This window comes from Pan troglodytes, chromosome 7, assembly GCF_028858775.2.
Source record: "Pan troglodytes isolate AG18354 chromosome 7, NHGRI_mPanTro3-v2.0_pri, whole genome shotgun sequence".
Lineage (NCBI taxonomy): Eukaryota > Metazoa > Chordata > Mammalia > Primates > Hominidae > Pan > Pan troglodytes.
In genome coordinates this window covers 111,171,494-111,199,231 of record NC_072405.2, presented here as the reverse complement: position 1 = coordinate 111,199,231, position 27,738 = coordinate 111,171,494, and the positions used below count along the sequence as shown (strand labels likewise).

The 27,738-nt window shown below is 42.1% G+C and overlaps 1 protein-coding gene across 6 annotated transcripts in view; it reads left to right on the top strand.

The window, feature by feature from the left end:
• The first annotated feature begins 3,745 nt into the window (after window positions 1–3,745).
• The window catches only part of YWHAZ (tyrosine 3-monooxygenase/tryptophan 5-monooxygenase activation protein zeta), a 34,793-nt gene continuing 10,800 nt past the window's right edge, over window positions 3,746–27,738 (top strand). Inside the window, exons 1-2 of one of the 6 annotated variants that reach the window (XM_003951316.6) lie at window positions 3,746–3,956; window positions 8,316–8,620. In XM_003951316.6, the coding sequence (XP_003951365.1) occupies window positions 8,327–8,620 (294 nt within the window). In that variant the 5' untranslated portion in view covers window positions 3,746–3,956; window positions 8,316–8,326. Of the gene's footprint in view, window positions 3,957–4,243; window positions 4,376–5,158; window positions 5,296–5,417; window positions 5,769–5,877; window positions 5,990–6,030; window positions 6,812–8,315; window positions 8,621–27,738 lie in introns of those variants that run through there. The other 5 variants (XM_054656925.1, XM_024345254.2, XM_063816490.1 and 2 more) reach the window with 5 other exon arrangements.

Sequence of the window (27,738 nt, the reverse complement as noted above, 5' to 3'; positions counted from 1 at the left end):
CCAGTCCCATCGACCGCCCAAGGACTGAGTGCGGGTGTATCCGTGCGGGATCTACTGGGTGAAGCCAGCTGGGCTCCTGAGTCTGGTGGGGACTTGGAGAATCTTTATGTCTAGCTAAGGGATTGTAAATACACCAATCGGCACTCTGTATCTAGCTCAAGGTTTGTATACACACCAATCAGCACCCTGTGTCTAGCTCAGGGTTTGCGAATGCACCAGTGGACACTCTGTATCTAGCTAATCTAGTGGGGAGGTGGAGAACGTTTGTGTCTAGCTCAGGGATTGCAAACGCACCAATCAGCACATTGTCAAAACAGACCAATCAGCTCTCTGTAAAACAGACCAATTGGCTCTCTGTAAAATGGACCAATCAGCAGGATGTGGGTGGGGCCAGATAAGAGAATAAAAGCAGGTCTGCCCAAGACCACAGTGGAAATCCCCTTGGGTCCTCTTTGGCGCTGTGGAAGCTTTGCTCTTTTGGTTTTTGCAATAAATCTTGCTATTGCTCACTCCTTCGGTCCACGCTGCATTTATGAGCTGTAACACCGGGAAGGTCTGCAACTTCACTCCTGAAGCTAGCGAGGCCAGGAACCCACCAAAAGGAGGAAACTCCGAACATCAGAATGAACAACTCCAAATGTGCCGCCTTTAAGAACTGTAACACTCACCGAGAGAGTCCGTGGCTTCATTCTTTTAAGTCAGTGAGACCAAGAACCGACCCATGCTGGACACAATTCTAGAAGTCAACAGAATAGTTGAGAATACTTATATTTTTCTTATTTTTTCTTTTTGAGATGGTGTCAGTCTGTCACCCAGGCTGGAGTGCAGTGGTGCAATCACAGCTCACCACAGCCTCAACCTCCGAGGCTCAAGTGATCGATCCTCCTGCCTCAGCCCCCCAAGTAGCTGGATTTACAGGCACATACACCCAGCTAATTTTGTGTATTTTTTGTATTGACGGGGTTTCACCATGTTGCCCAGGCTGATCTCCAACTCCTGGGCTCAAGTGATCCATCCACCTCACCCTCCCACAGACCTGGGATTACAAGCGTGAGCCACTGCACTTGGCCTGTATTTCTTTCAACTGCCTTTTATCAAAAGCTCAGTTTCCCTTTCCTTACTCTCATTTTTCCTCCCCTTTTCTTTCATTTAAAAAAAAAATCTTTCCCATCTTTTAGATTTGCCAATTACTTTCACGGACATTATAGTGCTAGCTGTTTTAACAGATAAACTCTCAATTGCGGCGGCCTAAAATAGAAGTTATCCCTCAGTAAACTCCAAAATGATTGGGGCAGGCTTTCATAGGCTTCCAGGGACCCAGGCTGTCTTCATTTTATGACCTCACTGCCTCTAAGGCCTGGGAATCCTCTCCATTCAGCCGGAAAAACAGGAATGGAATGAACATTCAAACAGGGAGATTTTTATGGGCCAGGCCTGCAAGTGGAGCACATGCCTGCGGTCATACCCCATTAGCCAGCACTCAGTAACATGGCCACATGTAATTGCAAAGGAGAATGGGCAATGGAGTCCAACTGGGGCAGCAAGAGGAGAAAAATCGGTTTGGTGAATAGCTAGCTTGTCTCTGCTACTAACTGCAGATTATTTCAACAACAGATATACATGATCTGGTGTACTACATGTAGGTAGCCCTTACCTTACTTTCTCATGAAATCATTGCAACAACCATTATAATGGGATTAGAAATTGGTATGTCCAATTCAGAAACCTAAGGTCACACAGTTCTGAATGACAAACCAAGATTTAGTCCCTGTTCTGCTGCAAAACCTTCTGCAATATGTTGGATTTCTCCAAATAAAACACAGTGAAGTGAAATTATAGCCTGACAGAATTGTGATTACACTTAAAATATCATATAACTGCCACATCATCAATAGAGTCCATCCTTGGAGATGTTTTCCCAATTGGAGGGATGGACTTGTGCTAATTCACTTAAACTCTTTTCCCATTTTAGTGTTTCATTTTTGAGACAGGGTCTCGCTTTGTTGCCCAGGCTGTAGTGTAGTGACACAATCACAGCTAACTGCAGCCTCTACCTTCCGGGCTCAAATGATCCTCCCACCTCAGCCTCCCCAGTAGCTGGGACCGCAGGCACATGCCACCATGTCCAGCTACTTTTTGTATTTTTTGTAGAGAAGGGGTCTTGCCATGTTGCCCAGGCTGGTCTTGAACCCGTGGACTCAAGCTATCTGCCTGCCTCCCAAAGTGCTGAGATAATGAGAGTGAACCACTGTGCTTGGGCTTTTTCTCATTTTAATGTATAGCATTATATATTGATGTATAGCTCTGAAGAGATCATTGCAGTCCCCTATAGAGGAATGAATCAATATTCACCCTCATCACTCATGTCTCAGCACTAAGAAACACAAATAGGCATTTCTACTTCTAAAAGATACTTTAAAAATATGGTTTCTTTCTGCTACTGAAGTTTCCTAAAAATCAAAAAGAAAATAGTTTCATTTTATCTTTACAATCCTTTGAACACTAGAGATATCAATCAGATATATCCATTTACAAATGAATAATAGCTAGGTTACTCTAAGAAATATATGTATGTGTATATTCGTTTAATCCTCAGCATCACCTGATGAGTTAAGTGTTTTTGTTGCCAGTATTTTATTGCCGTGGCTATCAAAGCACATAGAGGTTAACCAACTTGAGTGAGGTAAGAGTTGCGCATTGAAGAAAATACAGGTCAGGGTATTAGTGAAAGTCTCCAGCAACGTTCCCAGGGTTCATAGGTTCTATTTATTCTGCTCTGTATGCCACAGGTTATTCCTTATTTCTTAAAAGATCTTTTCCTCAGGGCTTTCATAACATCCCGTTCCTTTCTTGCAGCTTCATTATATCTTTATTGTGCAGACACATTGACTTGAGTATGTAAAACCTAACAGTGCCTATTGTTGCACTAAAAAATGCCTTGCTATTAAAGCATGAGGCAAAAGCCTAACTTAGCTGTTTCCTGAAGTAAATCCACATTTATACAGAAAAACCCCTTAACTTCCTCTAAAACAAAAGGCATATACTCTACATAGACATATATTTGAGACATTAAAGAAACATCAATTTCCATTTTAAAAAAACGTTTAACTTAGTATCCTCTGTCAAATTTCTGGTGCCTACTACAAAACTGGAAAAAACTGTAAAAAAATAGCTTTTGAAATATTACTCATTTTAAGTGAGTCACGCCCTAAAAGAATTTACTTGGGAGTCAAAGCTAGTTGACCCTAACATCTCAGAAATAAAACTCCAATTTGTTTATCCATTTAAGCTACCATGAGTCTGTGATTTGGCAACTTGTGAAAAGCAACAACAAAAAAACCCACTAAAATATAACTGGTCACTGGAAACCCTCTTTCTGGTCTGTACTATCTAAATGCCAGCTGTCATGTCAGGCAAAAAGTAATTTGTAGAGCAGCCTTGTGGTCCACTGTATTGTGTAGGAAAGACAATGTACTGGAAGAGCGAGGACTCAATCATTTCGTGTCTACTACTGAGAAACTAAATTCTGTAGAGAACATGAGGCTAAACGGAGGCTCTGGTCAGCTCAATAAAGATACGTTGGAAGAATCAATGGGGAGTTTACACAAGAGTAAAATGAAGAGTTCCAAGCTTTCTCATTGCTAACCGTACACTCTCCATGGCTGTTGCAAGTGGTTTTGCAGGTCATCCAAGCACTAATCTTTTCTTAGCCCGAACACATTTAAAGAGGGAAGGGGCAGAGATCATTCACACTGTGAATGTTTCTCTCTGAACTTCCTGAAGTCAACTGGGCGGAGGCCCTACCGGTTCAGGCACCTGCAATTTCCGCCTTTCTCCTTCCCCTTCTTCCGGGCTCCCGTCCCGGGTCATCACCCGGCCTGTGGCCCAGTCCCACCGCCAGCTGGAACCCTGGGGACTACGACGTCCCTCAAACTTTGCTTCTAGGAGATAAAAAGGTAATGATCGTCATGTGCAGTATGAGGTCTTCACGTGAAAGCTTTATTTGGGTAGGAAAACCTAGCCTACGAGAAACGGGTCCGTGCGGTCACGCCTGACTGCCTGTCTCCGGGTCAAGGCTGCCAGGACCAGCTCCAGCCCTCCGCCGGAGAAGGCTGTCTTTTCCCCTCGGAACTCTGGCTTCCCTAAAGCGGCCGCGCCTCCTTCCAGGCCTCACCTCCTGCCGGCTCCGCCCGGCCCGGCCCACCTCGCCCCCACCTCGGCGCCCACCCATTGTCCCCTCGCGCAGTCACCGAGCGCAGATCCCGCGCTCTCGATTGGAACGCCTCCCCATCACTCAGCCACACTCAGGGGCTGGACGCCTCACTCCCGTTTCCGAGCCATAAAAGGTCTAGGACCGCTTCCCCCGAGCCAGCAGGTAAAGCCGCGGCGGCGGGAGGGAGGCCGAGAGGGGCCGCGCGCCCCGGTCGGCCCAGCCGGGGAAGGGGAGCGGCGGGCGGGGCGGGGGGGAGCGCACCACACACAACACTCCCTTGCCGTGCGACCGCGCCCTGCCCCCGCCCCGGGGCCCCCACCCCGCAAGTCCTGATCACAATGCCGGAGCCGCCGAGCCACCCTTGTCATCCTGCCCGGGGACGGCCCTGGGGCAGTTACTACCGCGAAGCACGGAGGGCGGGGCGGGCCGGGCCTCGGGGAGGGGTGGGGGGATGTGAAAGGTCCCGGATGTTGCTGAACGGGAGCCCCTTCCAGAGGGAGTGACTGGGGCAAGCGCAGACGGGCTGAGCGAAAGCTAAGGTGGGGGTAGGGAGAGAACGCCTTCCCGCCGGCTGAGAGGAAGAGTGGGCCGGCAGAGGCTGCAGGGGAGAGGGAGAGAGAGGGCGTTGGGGACCCAAAGGGAAGGCGAGGAGTGGGGGATTTGCGTTGGGGAGGAAAAGGAAAAAAGCAGCCTCCTGCCCTAGGTGCACTCGGGACAAGCGTAGAGGAGCTGGAAGCCGAGCGGGGTGGGAGGAGTGGCGGCTGCGGGCGAGGACGCGCGCGCCTCCGCTCGCCCTCCAGCGCGGGCGGGCAGGACGAGCGCCGGGGAGCGGCGATTGCGCGGGGCCCCGATCGCTGTGGGCACCAATCAACGGTTGCCATAGCAGCGTTTGACGTCATCGTGCGTGTGGTGCCCCTGCTGCCGGGGCTGGTGATTGGAGGAAACCCCGTGTCTGCGGAGCGGCTGTAGCCTGTGAGCAGCGAGATCCAGGGACAGAGTCTCAGCCTCGCCGCTGCTGCCGCCGCCGCCCAGAGACTGCTGAGCCCCTGTCCGTCCGCCGCCACCACCCACTCCGGACACAGGTGAGGAACCCGGCCGCCGCCGCGCCTCGCTTCCTGTCCCAGGCCAGCCTTCCGAACGCGTGGGAGCCGTCCTCGCTCCGTCCCCTCATCCCCACTCGCCCCGCGGTGGCGGCGCCGGGCTGAGGCGGAGTCTCCTCAGCGGACACGGGCGGCGGCTCCTCTTCCGCTGGGCTCGGGCGGGCGGCTAGCGGCCGCCTCCGGCTCCTTGCTTCCGCATCGACGCCCCGGCGCCGATCGGTGCTCGCTCCCCCGTCCTGCCCCCGGGAGTGGGTAGGGCGCCCACACGCGAGATCCCTGGGGATCTCCCTGTCGCCGGCTCCCGAAGGTGAACGAGGCATGGCCGGGGCGCCGCCGGCCGCGATCCATCCCCACCCTTGTCTCTGCGGGCTTCCACCCCCTCCCTCGCCGCCCTTCTCGCTTCCGCCCGAGATAATGACTCGGCGGCGGCGGCGGCGGGCATCGCAGTGGCGCAGGTGAGGCCGCCCCCTCCCCTCTCCCTCGGCCGCCCCCTCCTTTCCCTCCCCCTCGCGCAGCCTCCGCGCTGGGCGCTGCGGCGGCGGGACCCGGCCCTCCCCCACCCCGGGAGGCGGTGGCGCGGCGGGGAGGGGCCGGGGGCCTCGGGGACCCAGGCGCGAGGGAAAGGCCTGGCTGAGAGCGGGCCGGAGCCCAGGCCTGGCGCGGCGGCGCCCGCCAGGTAGACCGGGGCGAGGCCGCGCGCCGGCGGGAGGGGAGTCCACTGCGGGGTGAGGTTTTGGGGTGGGGCTCGCCTGGGACCTAGAGCTGAATTTCCTGGGCTCCGCGGTGGGAGGAAGGACTTGAATTTTCCTGGTGGGGGTGGGGGATGGGTCTGACTTTTTTTGCTTCTTGTGAACGGGAGGGGGAGGTGTGGACGGGGGCTGCAAGTCGAGGTCGGGGTAGAGAACAGGGTGGGGAGCCCGCAGTCGGCTGCCTTGCGTGATGGACTAGAACTGGAGGGTCCCTGCGCTCGGTTTGGGGACGCATATCCTGCTTTGGGGGCGGGTGAGCCTGAGCATAGCCGCTGGTGGCCCGCTCGGCTGGGTGTGGCTCTCGTCCCCTCCCCCACCTGCAGCTGTCGGTCCCTTAGAGACGCTGTACACGGTCACCGGCGCTGATCGGTGGCGGGGAAGGCGCTGGGTGGGAGAGCGGGGTGTGTCCGCGGCGGGGCTGGTAGTGGTTCCGCTTCTGCGGGCTGCTGTGGCGTCTCTGCCCCGGGGTCGGGCGGCTTCGCTCCCCCCCCGCCCCCACGGCTTGGGCGGGGGCGCGGACTGCTCCTCCCTCTGGCTCCGGTCGGGGGGAGGAATTAACACTCTGCAGTAGGTTGGGCTCCCTGACACAGATCCGCCATGACAAAGGAGGAGAGTCGGGGACTTGAGCCGTGGCTCCGACTTGGGCGGAGCCTGGAGGGGGGTGGTTGCGATACGCGGACCGGAGAATTTGCACTTTAAAGTCCGGGTCTGCCCGTTTTCGTTTCACAGTAACCGACGTCTCAAGTCAGGTAAGGGTTAAATGGGTGCGGTGAGTCCTGCCCGCAGTGTAGAGGCGAGGCCTTGGAGCACTCGTTACTGTGTGAGAAACCTTATCCACTTCCTCTTGTACCGAAGTGATTGGGGAGAGAATCCTTTGTACTGGCTTAAATCATTTTTCGTTAGAAGCAGAAATAACCAGAGAGCGTTTCTGAGATCCTAAGGGAAAAATTAGTAATTTAGAGACCTGACGAAAATGATGCCGTCATAAAGGTTAAATAGTTTACGTATTGAGCCAGTACCTTGCATCCAAAGTGGCTAATTATTTGTTTAAAATGCGGCGACCTGTTCTCTCATTTGGTTAAAAAAATATTGTGGGATTTCCCTGGGAAGGTAAAAGATGATTAATATTCGGGAGTCAGCTGCCAAGGTGGACTCTTCTGTTCACCTTCTAATTTAAAAGTGCACTTCATTCAGGGTGTGTATTTTCCTCTGAAGTCATTTATTCTGTGGTGTCACTGTGTGGATTAGTATCTTTGTGCTGTTTGGCAACTTGCAAAAGGGTGTCTTTCCAGAAAAATGTAGCTGAGGTAAATTGAAAAGGTCCAGGAAACTAAAATGCGAGGGAAAGAGAATTAGATGGGTAGTCATGGTAAAGGACAGCTTGAGTGGTAACATCCAATTACATTATGATGGCTAGAAGCAAAATGCAGCACTTCTGCTTTTCAACTGGAGCGATGACATTGGAAACACTTGTAAATTAAGTACTTCCAATGTGATATATTCTAGTACTCACAGTAAGAGTTGAAGTGTCATGACTTGCGGATATTTTTAAAGCATGTGGACATATAACAAGATAAAGAGTTGAGACATTAGGGTCAGATATTGATCCTTTGTGGTGGATTTATACTCAAAATATCTGAAAACAAACAGTTGGTCATTCCCCCCCAAATTGTTATGCTATTATTGGCTGGCAATTGTTGCAGAGATCTAGTAGGTTTGGGGTAGGGGTAACACTAAAGCTAAAATGTAATCACTCTTGACAAGAGTATTATGAAAGTAAAAAGACGTGAGTTACATTAAACTGATATGAATTATGATTCTGGAAATATGATAGAAATCCAGATGTTCTCTGTAAACAATGCTTTTACTAAAGGAAGAAAAGCTGCTTAATTTTGGATCACTTAGTGGTATTGGAAATGAGTTGAGATTTTGGTCAGGTAAGATTAGGGGTAGTTTTTGAGGCAGCTTTTGGAAGTAATTTTGACATGTGAAATTTGGGTCTTCTGAACAAATTTTAGTTTTGCTACACTGATGTGTTAATGGCTGTAAGTTTACCTCTGATGCTCAGTATGCTAAATTTTTTTCCCTTTTTTGACTATCCTTTTGTGAGGCTGCATTTTAATTCCTCATGTGAACAGTCTTTCACAGGCAGTTAGGTTTCAGGTTTAAAAAACTCATTTACCGCGGGTATAATTTTGAGTCTGTTTATTTTGATGGGAAAAATTTTAAATACTCCTTTTTTCCCCCCTGCAGAACATCCAGTCATGGATAAAAATGAGCTGGTTCAGAAGGCCAAACTGGCCGAGCAGGCTGAGCGATATGATGACATGGCAGCCTGCATGAAGTCTGTAACTGAGCAAGGAGCTGAATTATCCAATGAGGAGAGGAATCTTCTCTCAGTTGCTTATAAAAATGTTGTAGGAGCCCGTAGGTCATCTTGGAGGGTCGTCTCAAGTATTGAACAAAAGACGGAAGGTGCTGAGAAAAAACAGCAGATGGCTCGAGAATACAGAGAGAAAATTGAGACGGAGCTAAGAGATATCTGCAATGATGTACTGGTGAGAATCAATTCAGTCTGGCTTCATTATACTGTAGGGTCCCTATGAGTATCAGTTACATTACTCTTAACTTTTTGTTTGGTTTTTCTTTTCCTTCTAAACATTGTGTGTTCCAAATTTAAAAGTCTTCATGGTGTCATGACTAAAAAGATGTTAAGACAATTATAGATACGTGTATGTAAAATAATTGCAACAATGATTATGAAACAGTTCAGTTTTGTTAAAAATAACAGACTTTAGTATTGTATTTTATATTAATTGAAAAGATAAACTAATTGTGTTACTGTTTTACTTATGGTTAGAATATTTGTAGTAGCTCTATAGCTGGTTATCTTAAATGTACATCTGTGGATAAAGGAATTTTACATATTTTAGGTAAGAGAGATGTAATAGGATACTCATTGTAGAAATAGTACTCTTCTCAGGATTAGCCGCTATAATGTTAATGTAATGAGTCAACCATGCACTCAGGATTAGCCGCTATAATGTTAATGTAATGAGTCAACCATGCAGAAAACTCTGGCGTCACAACTATGAAACCTCTTCCTGCATTGAATTCTTGAAGGTAAATTTTGAACACTCACAACCATGATGAAAGGTTATGAACAACTCAAGCTTGATTTTCCAGTTTGAATCGAGTATTTTAAGTATTCAGTACTTACTGTGTTGAAGCACTGCGCTTAAAAGAATTAAACTACATTTTGGTTAATTTTAATCTGTCATATAAAGTAGGGCTTTTTGATCAAGAATAGTTTAAATTTGAGGATAAACCAGTAGAGAATCCAACCAAGCTGGCAGTTTTTGGAATAATATTTAAAGTGGTTTTACTAAATGGTTACACTTAACCAGTATGGAAGGGCTCTGATATACAAAGAGGGGCAGCATCTCGATTTTTGTGGACAGATTACTGAATCTGGAACTCAGTATGGAAATCCAGGTTTGTTACTTACTATATGAACCTTGTTTATGGAAGAAGTGCTATAATGAGCAATAGGATAATGTCTGATGTGGTTGTGGGTTTGGGTTTTTTGTTAAAGTTGTGATGATACTATCATTTCTTTACATTTGTATTTACTAATGGAATAGCATCAGTTCCTAAACTGTAATTTTCTCAAATGATATTTACTTGACACTGTCTTTTTAAAGAATAGTGATTTTTTAAACATGCTTATTTGGGTTCACAGTCACAAACTCAATGAGGCATCTGTCTTGGGGCATTTTTTTGTTCTTTGCTTATTGAAACCTTTAGAATGATAGCTATTATTTGTATCTAAGTTGAAAAAAGGAATATCTTGCTTTTATTGAGGCCAAGTGACAAATGTCTATTTTGTGATTTTGCTAAGGTAATAAGAATATTTAAATTTTGTTTTTTGTTTTTTTTGAGACGGAGTCTCGCTCTGTTGCCCAGGCTGGAGTGCAGTGGCGCGATCTTGGCTCACTGCAAGCTCCGCCTCCCGGGTTCACGCCATTCTCCTGCCTCAGCCTCCCGAATAGCTGAGACTACAGGCGCCTGCCACTGCGCCCGGCTAATTTTTTTGTATTTTTAGTAGAGACGGGGTTTCACCATGTTAGCCAGGATGGTCTCGATCTCCTGACCTCGTGATCCGCCCGCCTCAGCCTCCCAAAGTGCTGGGATTACAGGCTTGAGCCACCGCGCCCGGCCAAATGTTTAAATTTTGAAAATGTGATTTTTTTTTTTTCTATAATAAAAAATGTATTGGTTTTTTTTTGTTTTTTTTTTGTTTTTTTTTTTTTTTTTGCTCACCTTACTAATATCTGTGTATGTGTAATTCAGTTTTGTTCAGTCTGAAGTGTTTTTCCCAATTATTACACCTGATCGAAAAGTTTTTATTTTGGCTTCAAAGGGTGTGTTACACATTAACATTTCCCTTAAGACAAAAGTCAATTTTAGGAATAAAAAGGAATGTAACATTTACCTTTTACTAACACGCTTATTTGCAATACCAGGTAGGTATGTGCATGTTTTCCATATACAAAATATAAAAGTTCCTGTCATTGTGAGTCTTTTCCAAGGAAAAGACTTGTAGCAGGTTTGTTTTTTGTGTTTGTTTGTTTGTTTTGAGACTGAGTTTTGCTCTTGTCACCCAGGCTGGAGTGCAATGGCACCATCTCAGCTCACTGCAACTTCTGCCTCCCGTGTTCAAGCAATTCTTCTGCCTTGACCTCCCGAGTAGCTGGGATTACTGGGCGTGCACCACCACGCCCAGCTAATTTTTGTACTTTTAGTAAAGATGGGGTTTCACCTTGTGGGCCAGGCTGGTGACCAGGTCAGGTCTAACTCTTGACCTCAGGTGATCCACTCGCCTTGGCCTCCCAAAGTGCTGGGATTACAGGAGTGAGCCACCACGTCCAGCCCAACTTGTAGCAGTTTTGACTATGCTTCCCTTTAGTTTCCTTATCAAGAAAATTTGTTTGCATAGAACCAGTAGATGAGGATAACAAGATAATCTCTTAATATAAATAGTTTCTTCTTGTTATGATTATTAAGGAAGTTCATTCTGGTCCCTACCCACATCGTTACCCTCCAGAATAGCACTGGCTTCCCAAAAAGTTTTAATGGTATTTACACTTTGAAAGTTTGGATAAATGAGAGTTTAATTTCTTTACTATACAAATGGCTTTGAAGAGAATTCTAAACAAGCTTTTGCTTCCAGCCTTGGTCTTTTCAGGAGTAAGACTTAGTGATCTTTGCATACTCAACGTGTAGTAGATGCTCAAATATTTGTTAAACAAGCAGAAAGGCTTCTTTTGAGAAAGAGCATAGAATTAGGTCAGCAGCACTGCAAAATTTCCCTAGCTTTTTCTTTTTCTGCTTGGGAAAATTTGATATTTACCGATAATAGGCTTCTTTTTCCTACCATCTTTTTCAAATAGGTCACATCGACTCTGGAAACATATTGCATAAAATTCCTTCTGCCCTTTCTGTGAAATGGAAGAATAAAATGTAGCAGAACTGATATTTCTACTAGAAAAAGTTTTTGAATCATTATTAATGATTAGTAAAAATATTTTAAATTATATTTTTAAGATCTTACATGATAAAAAATCAATTATAATTTTTTATTACTCCAGCCTTTTCTGGGCTTTGATATATATATTTTTTAATTTGAGAAAAATAAGCAGGTGTGCCTTTGCAGAAATAATAGTATTGGCTTGTGGCATTAGTGATAACCAGATTTTTTATATTGAGCACCTATTTTATAATAGCTATGAAAATAAACTTTCTTCCTACAAAAAGAAGCTAATCTCCAAAGTTCTGAGTTTTTCTGAAGAGCTCTTTAAGTAACCCATTCTGGTTATATGTATTTATCTATTTTATAACCATTTAATAAGCAAAGAGCTTGGACCATGTTGCATATTACAAGAGTAAATAGAGCATTATGGTGGGAAGTGGTCACTGGCATGCTCTTCACAATGTGGACTTTTCATTATGTAAAAGAACTTGGGGTTCTTCTCTTCCACGTGTTAATTTCAAACTGCAATATGTGAACTAATGCAATCTGCCTTTCCTGGCAGATGCTTAGACAAAAGCTCTCTTGGTAGTTGGAGAGGGACTCAACACTAGTACCTCTTTAAACCTGAAAGATGGCAGCCAAAAATTGGGTAGTTTTTATCTTGCACATGATGAAATGAATACCAAGGAAATACAGTCTAGGAAGCCTCTTTCAAACTCAAAGAAGTATGTCAGGTGAATAATGGAGCTCAAGATACTGAGTCAAACTAGTTTTACCATTTAATAGATGCATGGCCTGAGGAAATCACTCAGTCCCTCTGAGAAAACTAAGCTCAATTAAATAGGAATAATACTCATCCCACAGGGTTGTGGGGAATGAGAGTCAGGTAAAGCACCTTGACTACCTTCTGTGTCCTGTTTATCTTAGCTTTTCAGTTCTATTTAAAAGTGTGAGCCTGCCTATAATAGTGCAGGGGTCTCTTAACTGACAGTCCATGAATGGAATTTCGAAGATTGAAGAAGCCTTTAAAATTGTGTATTTTTCTGGGGCAGAAGGTCCATGCCAACCATCAAATTTTCAAAGGTTTCATTTTAAAATTTAAAATCCACTGCTGTAGGCAGAGAATGACTTTATAGGAGGTCTCCGAGAGGAACCAGTGTAAAATTGTGTGTCTAACATTTATAACAGTTGGCAACTGCAGTTGAGTAATCTTAATAGTGATTCTGTTAATTTGACTGAGTTCTATTTTATTGCTGCTCTACGTTTTTATTTGCTCAGGGCAATTTTAAGTTGTGGTTATGGGTCACTGATTTTCATCTCCAGCCCACAGAACTACCATTAAACAGAAATAAGAAAGCAAGCACCTTTGGGTCCGTTTTAGTCTGAATATATTATTACGTGCCTTGGGCTTTAAAAACTGCTATGTAGAGTTAGTTTTTAAGATGAAAATCACTAGACAGCTCATTGGAATAAGGGCTTCTCCAAAGAACTCTGTAGGGTTATATCTATTGTTACTATTTTATTTTATTAAGATATACTGTATATTTACATGTCTTCATGGTTTTGGTATGTTTCAAAGTATAAATAATTCCAGTTCTGTGGTATCAGGAAGGAAAAAATTGGACAGTGTCTTTTTTTTCTTTTTTTCTTTTTTTTTTTTTGAGACGGAGTCTTGCTCTGTCGCCTAGGCTGGAGTGCAATGGAACGATCTCGGCTCACTGCAAGCTCTGCCTCCCGGGCTCATGCCATTCTCCTGCCTCAGCCTCCCGAGTAGCTGGGACCACAGGTGCCCGCCACCACACCCAGCTAATTGTATTGTATTTTTAGTAGAGATGGGGTTTCACCGTGTTAGCCAAGATGGTCTTGGTCTCCTGACCTCGTGATCCACCTGCCTCGGCCTCCCAAAGTGCTGGGATTACAGGCGTGAGCCACCGCGCCCGGCCTGGACAGTGTCTTTGGTAATAAAAGTTCAGTTTTTTTTAATGTAAAGTGCCACACCCAATGACATATTTTGTACAAATACAAAAAGTCTGAGGTATATGAAGTGGAAATGATGAAAATAAAGGAAAGGGAATGGAAAGGTGTAGAGGCCTTTGCTGTTTGATGGGAAGGGAAACTAGCTCTGTCTTGATAATACTGAATTAAATGTCATTGGACTTTTGGATTAATTTCTCAAATTTTTGATTCCAAAATAAGTTACTCTTGGCATATTTATATTGAATGTGTGTGTGAGAATTTTTAAGTCAGAATGACAGGTGTTCTGATATCAAGTAAGTTTTAAAAGTTAGCATATAGTTTATTGAAATTCTAATAAGTTTCTTAGAATTTTTTGTAGAATTCCTGGTTCCCTATTGTGATTTCATCCTAGTTCCCATAGCTTTTGCTTTACTCTTGACAGTTCCACATAGAGAATAAACACCGCTCAAGGTTTTAGGGGACTTAGAACTGCTGTCAGTTTCAATATACTCAAAGCCAGCATTCCTTTTCCTTTTGAAACTGCCTGTTCTTTATAACTACCCAATTTTAGCATGTTTTCTAGACTTAATCACACGACATGTTGGACTCAACTTTGACTTAATTTTCAGATTACAAGCTGTTGATGTTTCCCATATCATTGGTTCCCTATCCTTTACATTCACGCTGAATTGTATAGTTCCCAGGATTATACTCAGAAAAGTGCACATTGCCAAATAGGAAAATGATACTGTATGGATAAACTTGATGTGCTTTTAACGGACAAAAGCTAAATTATAAACATCTTTTTACTGCTGCTTGTGGTCATTCACTTGGACTTGTTACTTTTCCTTTTTCAGTTCTATGTTGCATGTATTTCTTATTCTAATCTTTCTAAAATGCTGATTTCATTCCATCTATTTGCTTGATCCTTGCCAGAATTACCTGCAAGAGGCTTTTAGCTTTAGTTTGGTCGTCTCACTATCCCTGATACAAACGGTTGCTAATTACCATCTTTATGGCCTGAGGGTTTCTGCTTCATTACTCGATTTAGGACTTATTTTAATCTTGATTATCTGTCTTTCAGCATCAGAAGATTGGCTCTGTTCTTTTCTCCTTGAAAACATTTGTGTATTTGTAAAGTACACTGAAGGAGTATATGCTTTGATATTTAGATGGCACAAATGTAAATTTTGGTGTGGGAAGAACGGTGTGCTTGGCCACCATATCAGCAGTTCTCTCTTTTTTATTATGTGTATTTCTATGTAACCGATCATTCACTTGTTCTCTAGTCAGTAATTCCCTTTAATTATGAAAAGCTTGTATATGTGAAAGTTACTGTGCAATAGCAGTTGTCATTGATTTAGTTTTGTTTTCTGGTAAGGTATAATGTGATAGAAGTAGTAGTGTAGTGTAGGATAGAGTTTTACATATTGGCAGATTTCACTAGTTTTTTTTTCTATTGCCATTCAGGCACCAAAGCCATGTGGATGAATATAGCTGACTTGATATCAGTAAGATCATTTTGTGTGACACCTGCCCTTTTGTTTACATTGGATAGGTTATTAAAAAGTTTCAGCATGTAAGCTCTTGTGGATTTCTTTTGACAGGATTTGTTGTGAGCCTTCCTTTCTCCCCCAAATAAAAATGTGCTTACAGTGGTAACAACAGGTAAAAGAATATAAGGATAGTTTCAGCCAAGTATTAATCTATAAAGTTAAGCAGACCAACATAAGATTTGCTTAATGGGTTGGCCTGTATGCATGTGTTGAATTTTAAAATCTAAGAAGGATTATTGCAGGGACTGCCCAATTTTTGTTGTATTAGTATTTTATTTTAATCGTTTAATGAGTTGGGAAGTTAGAGATGTTTTTTGTTTTTTTGTCGTTTTTTGTTTTGTTTTTTTCTGAGACAGCAGTCTCACCTTGTCGTCCAGGCTGGAGTGCAGTGGCACAATCTCGCCTCACTGCAGCCTCCACCTTCCGGGTTCAAGCGATTCTCCCTCCTCAGCCTCCCAGGTAGCTGGGACTACAGGCGCCCACCACCATGCCTGGCTAATTTTTGTATTTTTAGTAGAGACGGGGTTTCGCCATGTTGGCCGGGCTGGTCTTGAACTCCTGACCTCAGGTGATCCACCCACCCCGGCCTCCCAAAGTGCTGGGATTACAGTCGTGAGCCACCATACCCGGCCTAGAAATGTTTTTTAGTGGCAGTTAATTTCTAACTTGCAAACAATTTTTGGGATCTAGAGTTTTTAAAAATTAGCGTTATACCAAGGAACCCACTGGTATGCGGAATGTTTCTCATCTAAGTGATTAATTACAAACGCTTTTCTGAGACAGACCTATTTGTTGATCCAAGACTTATGAACACTCAGCTTATAATTTTTTTGCTCCTTAAACGTAATAAACATTGTCCAGTTTAGAATGACATACTTGGACCACATTCAACCAAGAGACACTTGATGAAAATATTATGCAAAATACCTACTTAAAATGTGATTCTGTGGAATTGACAGTTGAAGGTAGTATTATATAGGCAAGCTGTAGTTCTTGCCTAGAACAGGCAAGTTCTCAATTCAACAATTTGATGAGTCCTTTAGCATTGTGTTTGGAAGATGTTTGGAAATAAGACAACTCAAGCAATCTGCTTTTTGTAAGAGTAACGACTTTTCCTTCCCAGTTGCCCTTTGATTGTTGCCATCTAGTGGAGGACTAGCATCAGGCTCTTTTTCTTTAATTGGAGCAGAGATAAAACTTTAAGCATATCCCTGTGTAACATTTCTAAAAATAAAGGATACTAAAGTGTATACTACCTTACTTTAAGAGAGGTGATAAAACTTAGCATGAGCCATGCAGACCTTTTTGAATTTTTGATTCATTGTGTGATTTGGGGCAAGTTTTACCGCATTTGTCTGTGACTCTGTTTCCACATCTTCAAAATGGGAATAATACTATCTACCTCTAGGATGTTTTGGGGAAATTGTTGAATTAACACACCCCTGTGGTGGTGTTAAATAGCAAATACACTGCTTTACCTTTTGTACCTCTGTGATATCACTTTACTGTGGTTTGATTTATAAATTTTGGATTAAATTTAAGAGAACTTTAGAAAGCTGAAATTTTTTATTTAATATTTGACAACTTGCTATTTTATAAGCCCTGTGCTATTACAAAAATAAATGTAAAAGCCCCTGCTCTTCAGTCTGGAGAGGGAAATAGACGTGCACAAATAATACAAGTCAAAGAGGGAAAAGTACTGCAAATTCATTGAACATAGAAAAGCTGGTCTTTAGCCTTTTTTAAAAAGGGGCTGATAAAATATAGTCCCCCATGTAGTTTATCCATAATACATAGCGTGCCACTTACAAGCTAAAAAGCCCTATGAAAAATGAGGCGTTTTAACTACCACCACCACCAACAACAAAAAGCATCGTGAGGGAAATACTGGTAAATTGGGCCTTGGTTTGTGAGAAACTTCAGCGCAGGCCTAGATCCTGGGGGAGGGGAGAAGAGGAACGCCTTCAGTGAGTGTCAATAATTTTTAAGATTATACTTAACTACTCATTAAGTTCTTTTTGATATAAGTTCTTTTTGATACTTGTTAGTGTTTCACTTTTTTTTTTTTTTGACGGAGTCTCGCTCTGTCCCCCAGGCTGGAGTGCAGTGGCGCAGAGTCTCGCTCTGTCTCCCAGGCTGGAGTGCAGTGGCGCGATCTCGGCTCACTGCAAGCTCCGCCTCCCAGGTTCACACCATTCTCCTGTCTCAGCCTCCCTAGTAGCTGGGACGACAGGTGGCCGCCACCACGCCCGGCTAATTCTTTTGTATTTTTTAGTAGAGACGGGGTTTCACCAGGTTAGCCAGGTTGGTCTCGATCTCCTAACCTCGTGATCCGCCTGCCTCGGCCTCCCAAAGTGCTGAGATTACAGGCATGAGCCACTGCACCTGGCCTAGTATTTCACTTTTAATCTTTAGGAACAACATTTCAAAATTTGTTTTCAGATGTTCCTTTTTTTATTTTTATTTTTTTTGAGATGGAGTTTCACTCTTGTTGCCCAGGCTGGAGTGCAATGGCGTGATCTTGGCTCACCACATCCTCCGTCTCCTGGGTTCAAGCGATTCTCCTGCCTCGGCCTCCTGAGTAGCTGGGATTACAGGCATGCACCACTACGCCCAGCTGATTTTTGTATTTTGGTAGAGACGGGGTTTCTCCATGTTGGTAAGGCTGGTCTTGAACTCCTGACCTCAGATGATCCACCCGCCTCGGCCTCTCAAAGTGGGATTGATTACAGGTGTGAGCCACCGTGCCCAGCCTTAGATGTTCTTAAAACACTGATTCCTTCTAGGATTATTTTGCTAGCATTCATGATTCGGAGGGAGACAATTCTCTGAACCTGATCTAATTTGGCAGTTTTTATTCTCACTTCCTGCTAGCCCTTTCACCCAGTTGATTAAAAAAAAAAAGTTTTAGAACAGAACAGATGGGGCTTTCTATCATTGTTTAGTGTAGGTATCTTTTGTTTTGGGGTAAATATCAGGGAGCAGCTCCTCTTTTAACAGGAATTATATTTAATAAAGTTTTAGGCTGGCTTTAACAGTTCTTGAACATCAGGGATAATATACTTTTGCTTTGCTAGATTTCTTGTTGATTAAAAGTGCAGATTTGCCATCTATTAATGGAAAATGCGTTAAGTGATTAGGCACAAGCCTGCTTATAGATGACCTTATTTATAGAACATATGTTCACAGCTTAAAATCTTATTCTGTTAGGCCACACTGCATAGAAAGGTAATAATTTAAAGTCAAAGTGTCTAAAAGACTTAATAAATTAGTTCTTGACACCTCCTAATCATTAGCATTTCTGGTGGAGCACTTTTCTAGTTGGTTGGTTGAAAGCAAGTGAGGAAATTGCAAATCAAAGAATGGAAGCCACTCCAGCCACAAGGGGGAGTAAGAGATTAATTTCCAAATCTATGGGCCCCTAATGTGTGACAGATTATGGGCTTCTTGCATGATTTCTTTTTAAAATTTTAAGAGATCTAGGATTTATACAAGGCCCAGTGTCTCTACAGAATAAAAATTATAGGAAAATTATCTCTGCATAAGAGAATTGTACAAGACCAGAAATTTGAACTACACTATGCTGAAGAGTTGGAATTAAATCTATTAATGAGGGTGTTATTAAAATGACATTTGTGGGGTATTTTTGTGAGTTTTTAAATTGAATAATATAAACTGGGAGTTTTACATAATTTATAGATTTGTAGAAATATGTTTAAGTATACAGAAATTTCATTGAGTCATTGAATTTTAGGGTTGAAGGGACATCTGATCTAGCCTTTTTATTTTAACAGATCAAGACACTGCAGCTCAGGGGTTCAGCTATTTACATGAGGTCAATACAGTAAGCATTAATATTTGTAGTCCCTTAATGTAGTATCACCTTATTGTAGATTGAAACATGACATTTAATCTGCTATCAAGATACTGGGTTTGTAGGGGGCGATGAGGAGTTGTCAGAATAACAAAATAAATGGCTTTAATTTTATTGAAAACAGTGGGGTTTTTTAGTTGTTTGAGATGGAGTTTGACTCTTGTTGCCCAGGCTGGAGTACAATGGCATGATCTTGGCTCACCGCAACCTCTGCCTCCCCGGTTCAAGTGATTCTCCCGCCTCAGCTTCCTGGATAGCTGGGATTACAGGCATGCGCCACCACGCCCAGCTAATTCTGTATTTTTAGTAGAGATGGGGTTTCTCCATGTTGGTCAGGCTGGTCTCGAACTCCTGACCTCAGGTCATCCGCCTGCCTCGGCCTCCCAAAGTGCTGGGATTACCGGCATGAGTCACTGCACCCGGCCGATTTTTGTTTCAGACTATATTTAGGGTGCTGTACTTATTGAGAATCACTTTTGAGGGCTCTTATGCCTCAGTTACTTGCTACCTCAACCTTTTAACTTCTGGTGTGTGTATGCTTTGTATGAAAGCAGGCATGTCTGTGTCCTAATGTCTCTCTCTTCGTTTGTTGTTTTGGAAGAGAGCCATGACAGTACAATCTAAAACAGAAGAATGGGTTATGGAGGCTTGATCTTTCTCCCACTCACATATTTGGTGAGGTCATGTCAAAGTTAGCCCAGCTGTATTCGCAAATTTCAATTCATAAATGTCTCATTAGTGGTTGATTGTTTTGCTTTGATATTCTGGGGGGATTTGCTATTTGCTAATGACACTCGATGTCTAATTATCTTTGTGCGAATTAAATTTAATATTAGGACCAGTTGGTGAAATACTGTTTTAAGACAAGATGAGAACTTTCTCTCCACCCCACATATTTTTCTTTACAAATGTATCATTGTTTTTGTACCATTTCTGTGTTAAATACAAAAGTAGTATCAGCCACATAAGGAAATTTGAAAAAAAAAAAAAGCATAAAAAGGGTATGAAAAAGGGTATCTTTCAGAAATAAAGACAATTAAAAGGGACTTCTTTAAAATGTATTAACTTTTCATTTTGAAATAATTTCAGATTTAGAAAGAGGTTGGAAAAATATGAAGAGTTTTTCATGTATTTTGCCAGATTGTCCACATGTTAATAACTACAGTATAATTATTAAAATCAGGAAAATGATTAAAGTAAATGATAAACTATTATGTAACCTATAATCTTAATTAAATTTAGCAAATTGTTTTACTGTAATTTCCTATTTCTGCTCCAGAATTCCATCCAGAATTACACTTTGCATTTTGCTTACATGTCTCCTTACTCTCCTTTAATGTGGATCAGTCTTGTTTTAGTCTTTGCCTCTAATGATTTTGGAACTTTTTTCAAGAGTACTGGCTGGTTATTTTGTAGAATGTCTCTCAGTTTCGATTTGTCTGGTGATCCTTTTTGTTTGTTTGTTTGTTTTGAGATGGAGTCTCACTCTGTCCCCCAGGCTGGACTTCAGTGGCGAGCTATCCTGGCTCGCTTTGCAACCTCTGCCTCCCGGGTTCAAGCGATTCACCTGCCTCAGCCTCCCCAGTAGCTGGAATTACAGGCACCCACCACCATGCCTGGCTAATTTTTGTGTTTTTAGTAGAGGTGGGGTTTCACCATGTTGGCCAGGCTGATCTCAAACTCCTGACCTCAAGTGATTTGGCCGCCTTAGCCTCCCAAGGAGTGAGCCACCGTGCCCGGCCTGTCTGGTGATTCTTCATGATTAAATTTAGGTTGCCAGTTTTTGGTGAGAACTCCTGGAAGTGATATGGTGTCCTCCTCAGTGCATTATATTAGGAGGCGTGTGGTGTTGTCCTATTACTTAACCAATTATATTTAGATAGTGCATTATGCTGTTAGGACTTCTGAAAACACACCCCATGGTGCAAAATACCCATTGAATCTTTTTTAAGGTATATGCCTTAAGATTATGATTACTTTGTCAAAGGTAACAAACTAAATTATTTTGCCAAAGTGCTTTTTAAATAAGCTGCCTCTGTTTATACTGAATAGGTTGCTTCTTCAAAGGGGAAAATAGGATCCCAGCTCTGTAACTTGTAATTTTTTTTCGAATTTATTTTCATTAGTTGGCTTCTTGTGTTCTAGTTGGCAAGCCCAAATCTCAGCACATAGCACGGTGGTTTGAGTGTATAGTGGCAGGTTGGCTATTCTTCAGGGCTGAGGTGAATGTACAAATACTTAATGATTGAGTTCTTGTTCATAATTTTGGGGTTTGGTCTAAGGACCCTTAGTTTATAAAATCTCTGATTACTTTTTAAGAAAAAAAGTGATCTTGAATTTAAAGAAATGTAAGGGATAGTGGTGGGGTGGGAAATTCATTATGTTAGAGGAGATTTCCTGGCATTGGAAGGGAGATTTTGAAATTAATGCTGTAGTGAAACACAAGAAGATTAAGGTGAGGAGGAGGCTGGTCATAGTTTTGTATTTGAAATGCCTGTCTTGCCTCTTAGTTAGTAGAATTAGTACCATAATCTAGGACCCTTGACTTCTTAACAAGTTTACTCTGCCTTGCAACCTCACACTCTCTTCCAGTTCTCTCTGCAGGATTTTTCTTAGGTTCTTCTTTGTTCATTACATAGAAACCTGGAGCTTATCCATATTAGGAGGTGCTTAGCCTGCCCCTTTGCTGCTGTTTCTGAATATATGTGTTTAGTTCAGCACTCACATATTTTAAATGAGCAATCTCTTAGGTTTTCAGAGAAGTAGAACATTGTTTTGTCTCTTACAGCAGAATATTCATTATTGAATGTAGTGTCAACCTCAATTTCTATCAGGTTTTGTCTTAACTATTTAGGAATTTGGTAAGGTAATACACTCTTGATGATGAAGACTTTCTGAAAAATAGTTTTTAGGATGTTGAGCTATTAAAATATCCTCCAAGATAGTTTTAAAATGTTTTATTTAAATGAAGCTATTACAGTTATGCGTATATTATTCAGTCAGGGAGTTTAATATTTTTGAGTGCTTAAAATGTGTAGAACGTGCCTTTAATAGAGCCTATGAGTAGGTTAAGAGTGTATATGTGTGTGAAAAGTTAAAGGTGCAAAACCATAATTGTTTGTTTTATTTGAGATGGAGTCTAACTCATTGGAGTGCAGTGGCACAATCTCGGCTCACTGCAACCTCTGCCTCCTGGGTTCATTCAAGCAATTCTCCTGGCTCAGCCTCCCGAGTAGCTGGGATTACAGTCGTGTGCCACCACATCCAGTTTTTTTTTTTTTCCCCAGTAGAGACGGGGTGTCACCCAGGCTGGTAATCTTTATTTTAAATTGTACTTGCTCCTAAGAATTTAGGTGTTAAGAGCATAGCATGTAGAAGGAAAAAATAAAGCTGCTGTAACCTCATCCTGCCTTCTTGGAGGTAATCTCTGTTAGTTCTTTGTGTATCCTGGGAATTTATGTGCAAAGTAAACAATTCTGTCCTTGAAGATCATATACTTAGTTTTGTAAATTGTACAAAACTACACACTTTGATGTATATCTTATGTTTCATTTTGACAGGTACCTCCTTACTCTTTTGTTTTTTTGGAGACAGTCTCACCCTATCGCCCAGGTTGGAGTGCAGATGGCACAACCTCTGCCTCCTGGGTTCAAGTGATTCTTCTGTCTCAGTCTCCTGAGTAGCTGGGATTACAGGCGCCTGCCACCACACCCAGCTAATTTTTGTATTTTTAGTAGAGACGGAGTTTCGCCATGTTAGCCAGGCTGGTCTCGAACTCCTGACCTCAGGTGATCCACCCACCTTGGCCTCCTAAAGTGTGGGATTACAGGCGTGAGCCACCACAACCAGCCCGTACCTCCTCACTCTTAATGTCTGTATAGTATTCTATTATTTGGGTATGTAGCAACTTACTTAGCCAGACCCCCCTTTAAAAAAAAAAAAAAGATAGGGTCTCCCTCTGTCCCCCATGCTGGAGTGCAGTGGTGCACTCACTGCAGCCATGACATCCTGTGCTCAAGTGATCCTCCCATCTCAGCCTTTGGAGTAGCTGGGAGTGCAAGTGCACACTACACTAGGCTAATTTTTTTTTTTTTTTTTTTTTTTTTTTGAGACAAGAGTCTAGCTTTGTTGCCCAGGCTGGAGTGCTTTGGCACGATCTCAGCTCACTGCAACCTCCGCCTCCAGGGTTCAAGTGAGTCTCCTGCCTCAAGCCTGCCAAGTAGCTGGGATTACAGGTGTGCACCACCATGCCCACCTCATGTTTTGTATTTTTAGTAGAGATGGGGTTTCAACATGATGGCCAAGCTGGTTTTGAACTCCTAACCTCAAGTGATCCGCCCACCTCGGCCTCCCAAAGTGCTGGGATTACAGGCGTTAGCCACCACGCCTGGCCACACTAGGCTAAGTTTTTAAATTATTTTTAGTAGAGATGGGGTCTTGCTATATTGCTTAGGCTGGTCACTAACTCCTGGCCTCCAGCAATCCTCCCAGCTCAGCCTTCCAAAGTGATTGTGATTAAAGATATAAGCCACCACACCTGGCCGTTAGTCCTTTATTGACAGAAATTAGGATATTTCCCTTTTTTCTCTTCAGTTAAAAAGCTCTACACTACACAGTATCTGTACAGACAATGTAGATGAAGCTGAATAGCTTTGAATAATTAGCTTTAGGGAGAACATAGCATTAGAGCTAGGTATGGAGAGGTATTTAGCACAGATTCTTTTCATTTTTCCAGCTTTATTGAGGTACGATTGGCAAAAAAAAAAATGTATTTAAGGTGTACAACATAGCAGAGGTTACTTTAAATCAGTTGTTAAAAGTGATATGCCGATCACTGGGAGTCCTTTGGGGAGGTGTCTATTAAGTCACAAAAAGTCACAACTATTTTCTTTCTTTCTTTTTTTTTTTTTTGAGACGGAGGCTCACTCTGTTACCCAGGCTGGAGTGCAGTGGCACAATCTCGGCTCACTGCAACATCCACCTCCCAGGTTCAAGTGATTCTTCTGTCTCAGCCTCCCGAGTAGCTGGGATTATAGGCGCACACCACCATGCCCAGCTAATTTTTGTATTTTTAGTAGAGACGGGCTTTCACCATCTTGGCCAGGCTGGTCTTGAGCTCCTGGCCTCATGATCCACCCACCTCGGCCTCCCAAAGTGCTGGAGTTACAGGTGTGAGCCACTGCGCCGAGCCGGGTCACAACTATTTTCATGGCAAATACTGTTAATACTGATTGTTATCACTTTGTTGACATTTAGCACTGGTGCAAACCCAAGGGTTGCTCAGACTTACTGGTTCCTTATCGCTAATCAAGGCAGTGATACTATACTGTACTAGTGATTATTGTATTTCTTTACCATTATGCACTCACTGTTTCTTTTAAAAAGAAAAAGGACTTTTTTTTAATGTCCTTGAATCTGAAACATTATTTTATTAATAGCCCTTAAATAGACATCTTTCAGTGAGGCAAAATGGGAAGTCCAGTGGTTGTCTCTAAGAAAAACACTTGCAGTTATTTGAATTGTGAGATAAACTAGCTGCTTTTCTTTTTTTATGGAACACTTTTTTCTTCAAAGAACTGCAGGCAGATAAGCTGTGGGTATTCAGACCTAGGTATTCGACAAATATCTTAAATGAATTGAGCCTCTCACTTTAAGGGAAAATGATATTTTTGACAGATAAAATTGAAGCTTTGGAGCAAAAATGAGAACTTTGGGAAATAATTATTACCACCATGATCTTAGTTTTCTACTTTTTTATGACCGTAAAAGTGTCTTGAGACAAACTTTTAAGCCATAAATTTGAAGTATTGTTACCGTTTAGGGTTTTTTCCTAGAAAACGTACCTATTTATAGAGGTAGTATATATGTACCATGGTTGGGAGAAATAAGGTAATATTACTTAAATATTAGGAAATTATTTCACATAAGAGGGAGTTCAGAGCTAAGGTGGTTTTTGGGTGGGTGAGTTGGGTGGGTTAAGATCAGTTACTGCAGTACAAACAGTACTTGAAGTCTAATGTGGTTGACACTAGACTTTTACCTTCCAAAAGGATGGCAGCACTTCTTTGTTGCTTACTATTTGCCAGACTCTGCTAAATGCTTATTATATGTTAATTCATTTAATCCTTACAACAACCTTGTGCATTGTCTACTACTAATATTCGCCTTTTACAGATGAGAATCTGAGACCCAGGAAGATTTCAGAGTTTTGTCAAGGTGACAGAGTTTGAATTTAGGCAATAAGCAGTCTGTCTCCATAGTTTGTGTTCCTAACAAGTCTGTTGTTTAAAAAGAGAAAATAAATACTAAAGGAAATGTTCTTTTTTTCTTTTGTTATTTGATATGTCTTAATCCTGTGTTTTTGAATGAAAACTTTTTTGCATCCTACTTCACCATTTTTCCTAGTTATACAAATTTTAGATTACCAAAGCCAAAATGATGTACTTAAGAGTACAAGAGCATTAAAGCAGATTTTTGAATGTCAGAATCTCCATACTTTATTTTCACATAACTGAGCAACCAGTGAGTAGAATGCCTACTCTCGGTTGGGAGCTGTGAATGGTGCCTTCCTGTTTATATGTTCATTTAGACCTCATAACAGCCTTTTGATGTGGATTTTCATATAGATGAGAAAATAAAGATTAGCTATTGTGTAAATTCTCAAAATTAATGGGTTAGGGTGGAATTTCAAGTCTGCCTGGTTTTAGAGTTTATACGATTTGCATTACATCAAGCTTTTCTTCTAACAAGTGTTGAACGCCCGAAAGGTTAAAGTCTTGCCACCAGCTCAGGCAGCAGTTTTGGTGGTTTAGGGGTAATCATACTGAAAGACCAGTGAGAAAGGCATATCACTAGAGATAGATTCTCAGTTCATTAACTTTTCATTAGGAATATTTGACTACAGGCAGGAGTGAGTGTTTATAAAATTCATATTAGTGGGATCAGGTTGAGTCTATGCCAAGAAGGGATCAGAAACAGATGACCTGTCAATTTATGTGGTTCCTTAATTTTAATAGACTTAATTTTAAAGACAAAACATCATTGTAAATGTAGACTATCTTTGGATTAAGGCATCTGTTGGAAACTGGCTTGGGAGGAAAAATGTTATTTGAACCCCATCTCTTGGAAGTGTTTTCACAATCTAAGAGGTTAATTATACTATGGTGCAGTAGAGAGAAAAATCTCTTTTATCTCTAAAATCTCAAATTTCATGTAATTTACCTGTTGGTTAGGTTAAGGATTAGTGTCCTCTCTTCAGAGCCCATATCACATATTTAACTCTGGATTAGGAGCTGTTTACCAAAGAGTATTAGATACCGGCTTCTTGTGGCATTTTGCTGCTGAGTAAATGATTTCTTATCCCACTTAATATTATTAGGGTGAATGCTGTATAAATGCATTAACTCTAATTCAGCAAATTAATCTTGGGTATTTTCTAAAATGTTGGCCATGATATCTTTAAAAGACAGTGGCTGTCATGAAAAAACATATTTAAAAGTTAATGGGAGCAGGGCAAGCTATGATGGGGCCACTGCATTCCAGCCTGTGTGACAGAGCAAGACCTCATCTCTCAATAAAAATTAAAAAAATTAATGGGAGGGAAAAAAGTAAAACTTACATCCACATTTCGAAGTAAACTGAGGAAATACTGTGAATTTCTAAATGAGATTATATTTCAGGAAGATTCAACAGATTAACATTTAGCCTTGATTTAGCTTGAGTGTAGGATGTGCTTGAATTTTGTTTGACCTGAAAACCATTTAGATTTGGTTTAAAAACTTAATGTACTGTGATAATTGAAAAATTTTACAAGTTGAACCTTCAGTCAACCTAGCCCTTGTTTTACAGTTGGAGTTGGCCGGGCGCGGTGGCTCACACCTGTAATCCCAGCACTTTGGGAGGCTGAGGCAGGTGGATCATGAGGTCAGGAGTTCAAGACTAGCCTGGCCAATGCAGTGAAACCCTGTCTCTACTAAAAATACAAAAATTAGCTGGGTGTGGTGGCATGTGCCTGCAGTCCCGGCTACTCGGGAGACTGAGGCAGAAGACTCACTTGAACCGGGGAGGCTGAGGTTGCAGTGAGCCAAGATCACACCACTGAACTCCAGCCTGGGCGACAGAGCGAGACTTCGTTCTAAATACGGTTGAAATTGTGACACTTAGTGTATACTTCCTTATATTATGGTGTGCCCACTCCCTCCCCTTTTTACTTCAGACTTTATTTCAGTCATGATTGCTTTCATTGTACTATTGTAGGTGAACGAAATTTAGGAGGTTTATTTCTGTGTTGAGCAGGATATTCTCTGAAGTTATTGCATATTTTGAAAGTAGCTATCAGCTCTTTCCTCCCTTCCATTCTCTACTTGGTGCACCTCCATGTTTTTTTCTGCTTTGTTGTAACTGCTGCTTTCTGATACGTGCTGCTTCCTTTTTCTTTTGTTCTTTTATTCATTTTTTTCTATTCTTCCTACATTGGGTTTTATCTTCTGGCTTCCAAATCTGGAAAACTTGGATTTGTTATTCTTCGGTCAGTTTGACAAAGCAACATACTTAATTGCCTCTTTTATGTTACCATTAAATTAATTCTGTGAACTCTGACTTCCCTTAGAATTGAAAAAGACCACGTATACAAAAATCCGGTTAGATAGTAGAAATAAGTTCTAGTATTCAATAGTACAGTAGGGAAATTATAGTTAACATTTATTTATTCTACCAAAGTAGCTAGAAGAATTGCAGTGCTCCTAACACAAATAGAAG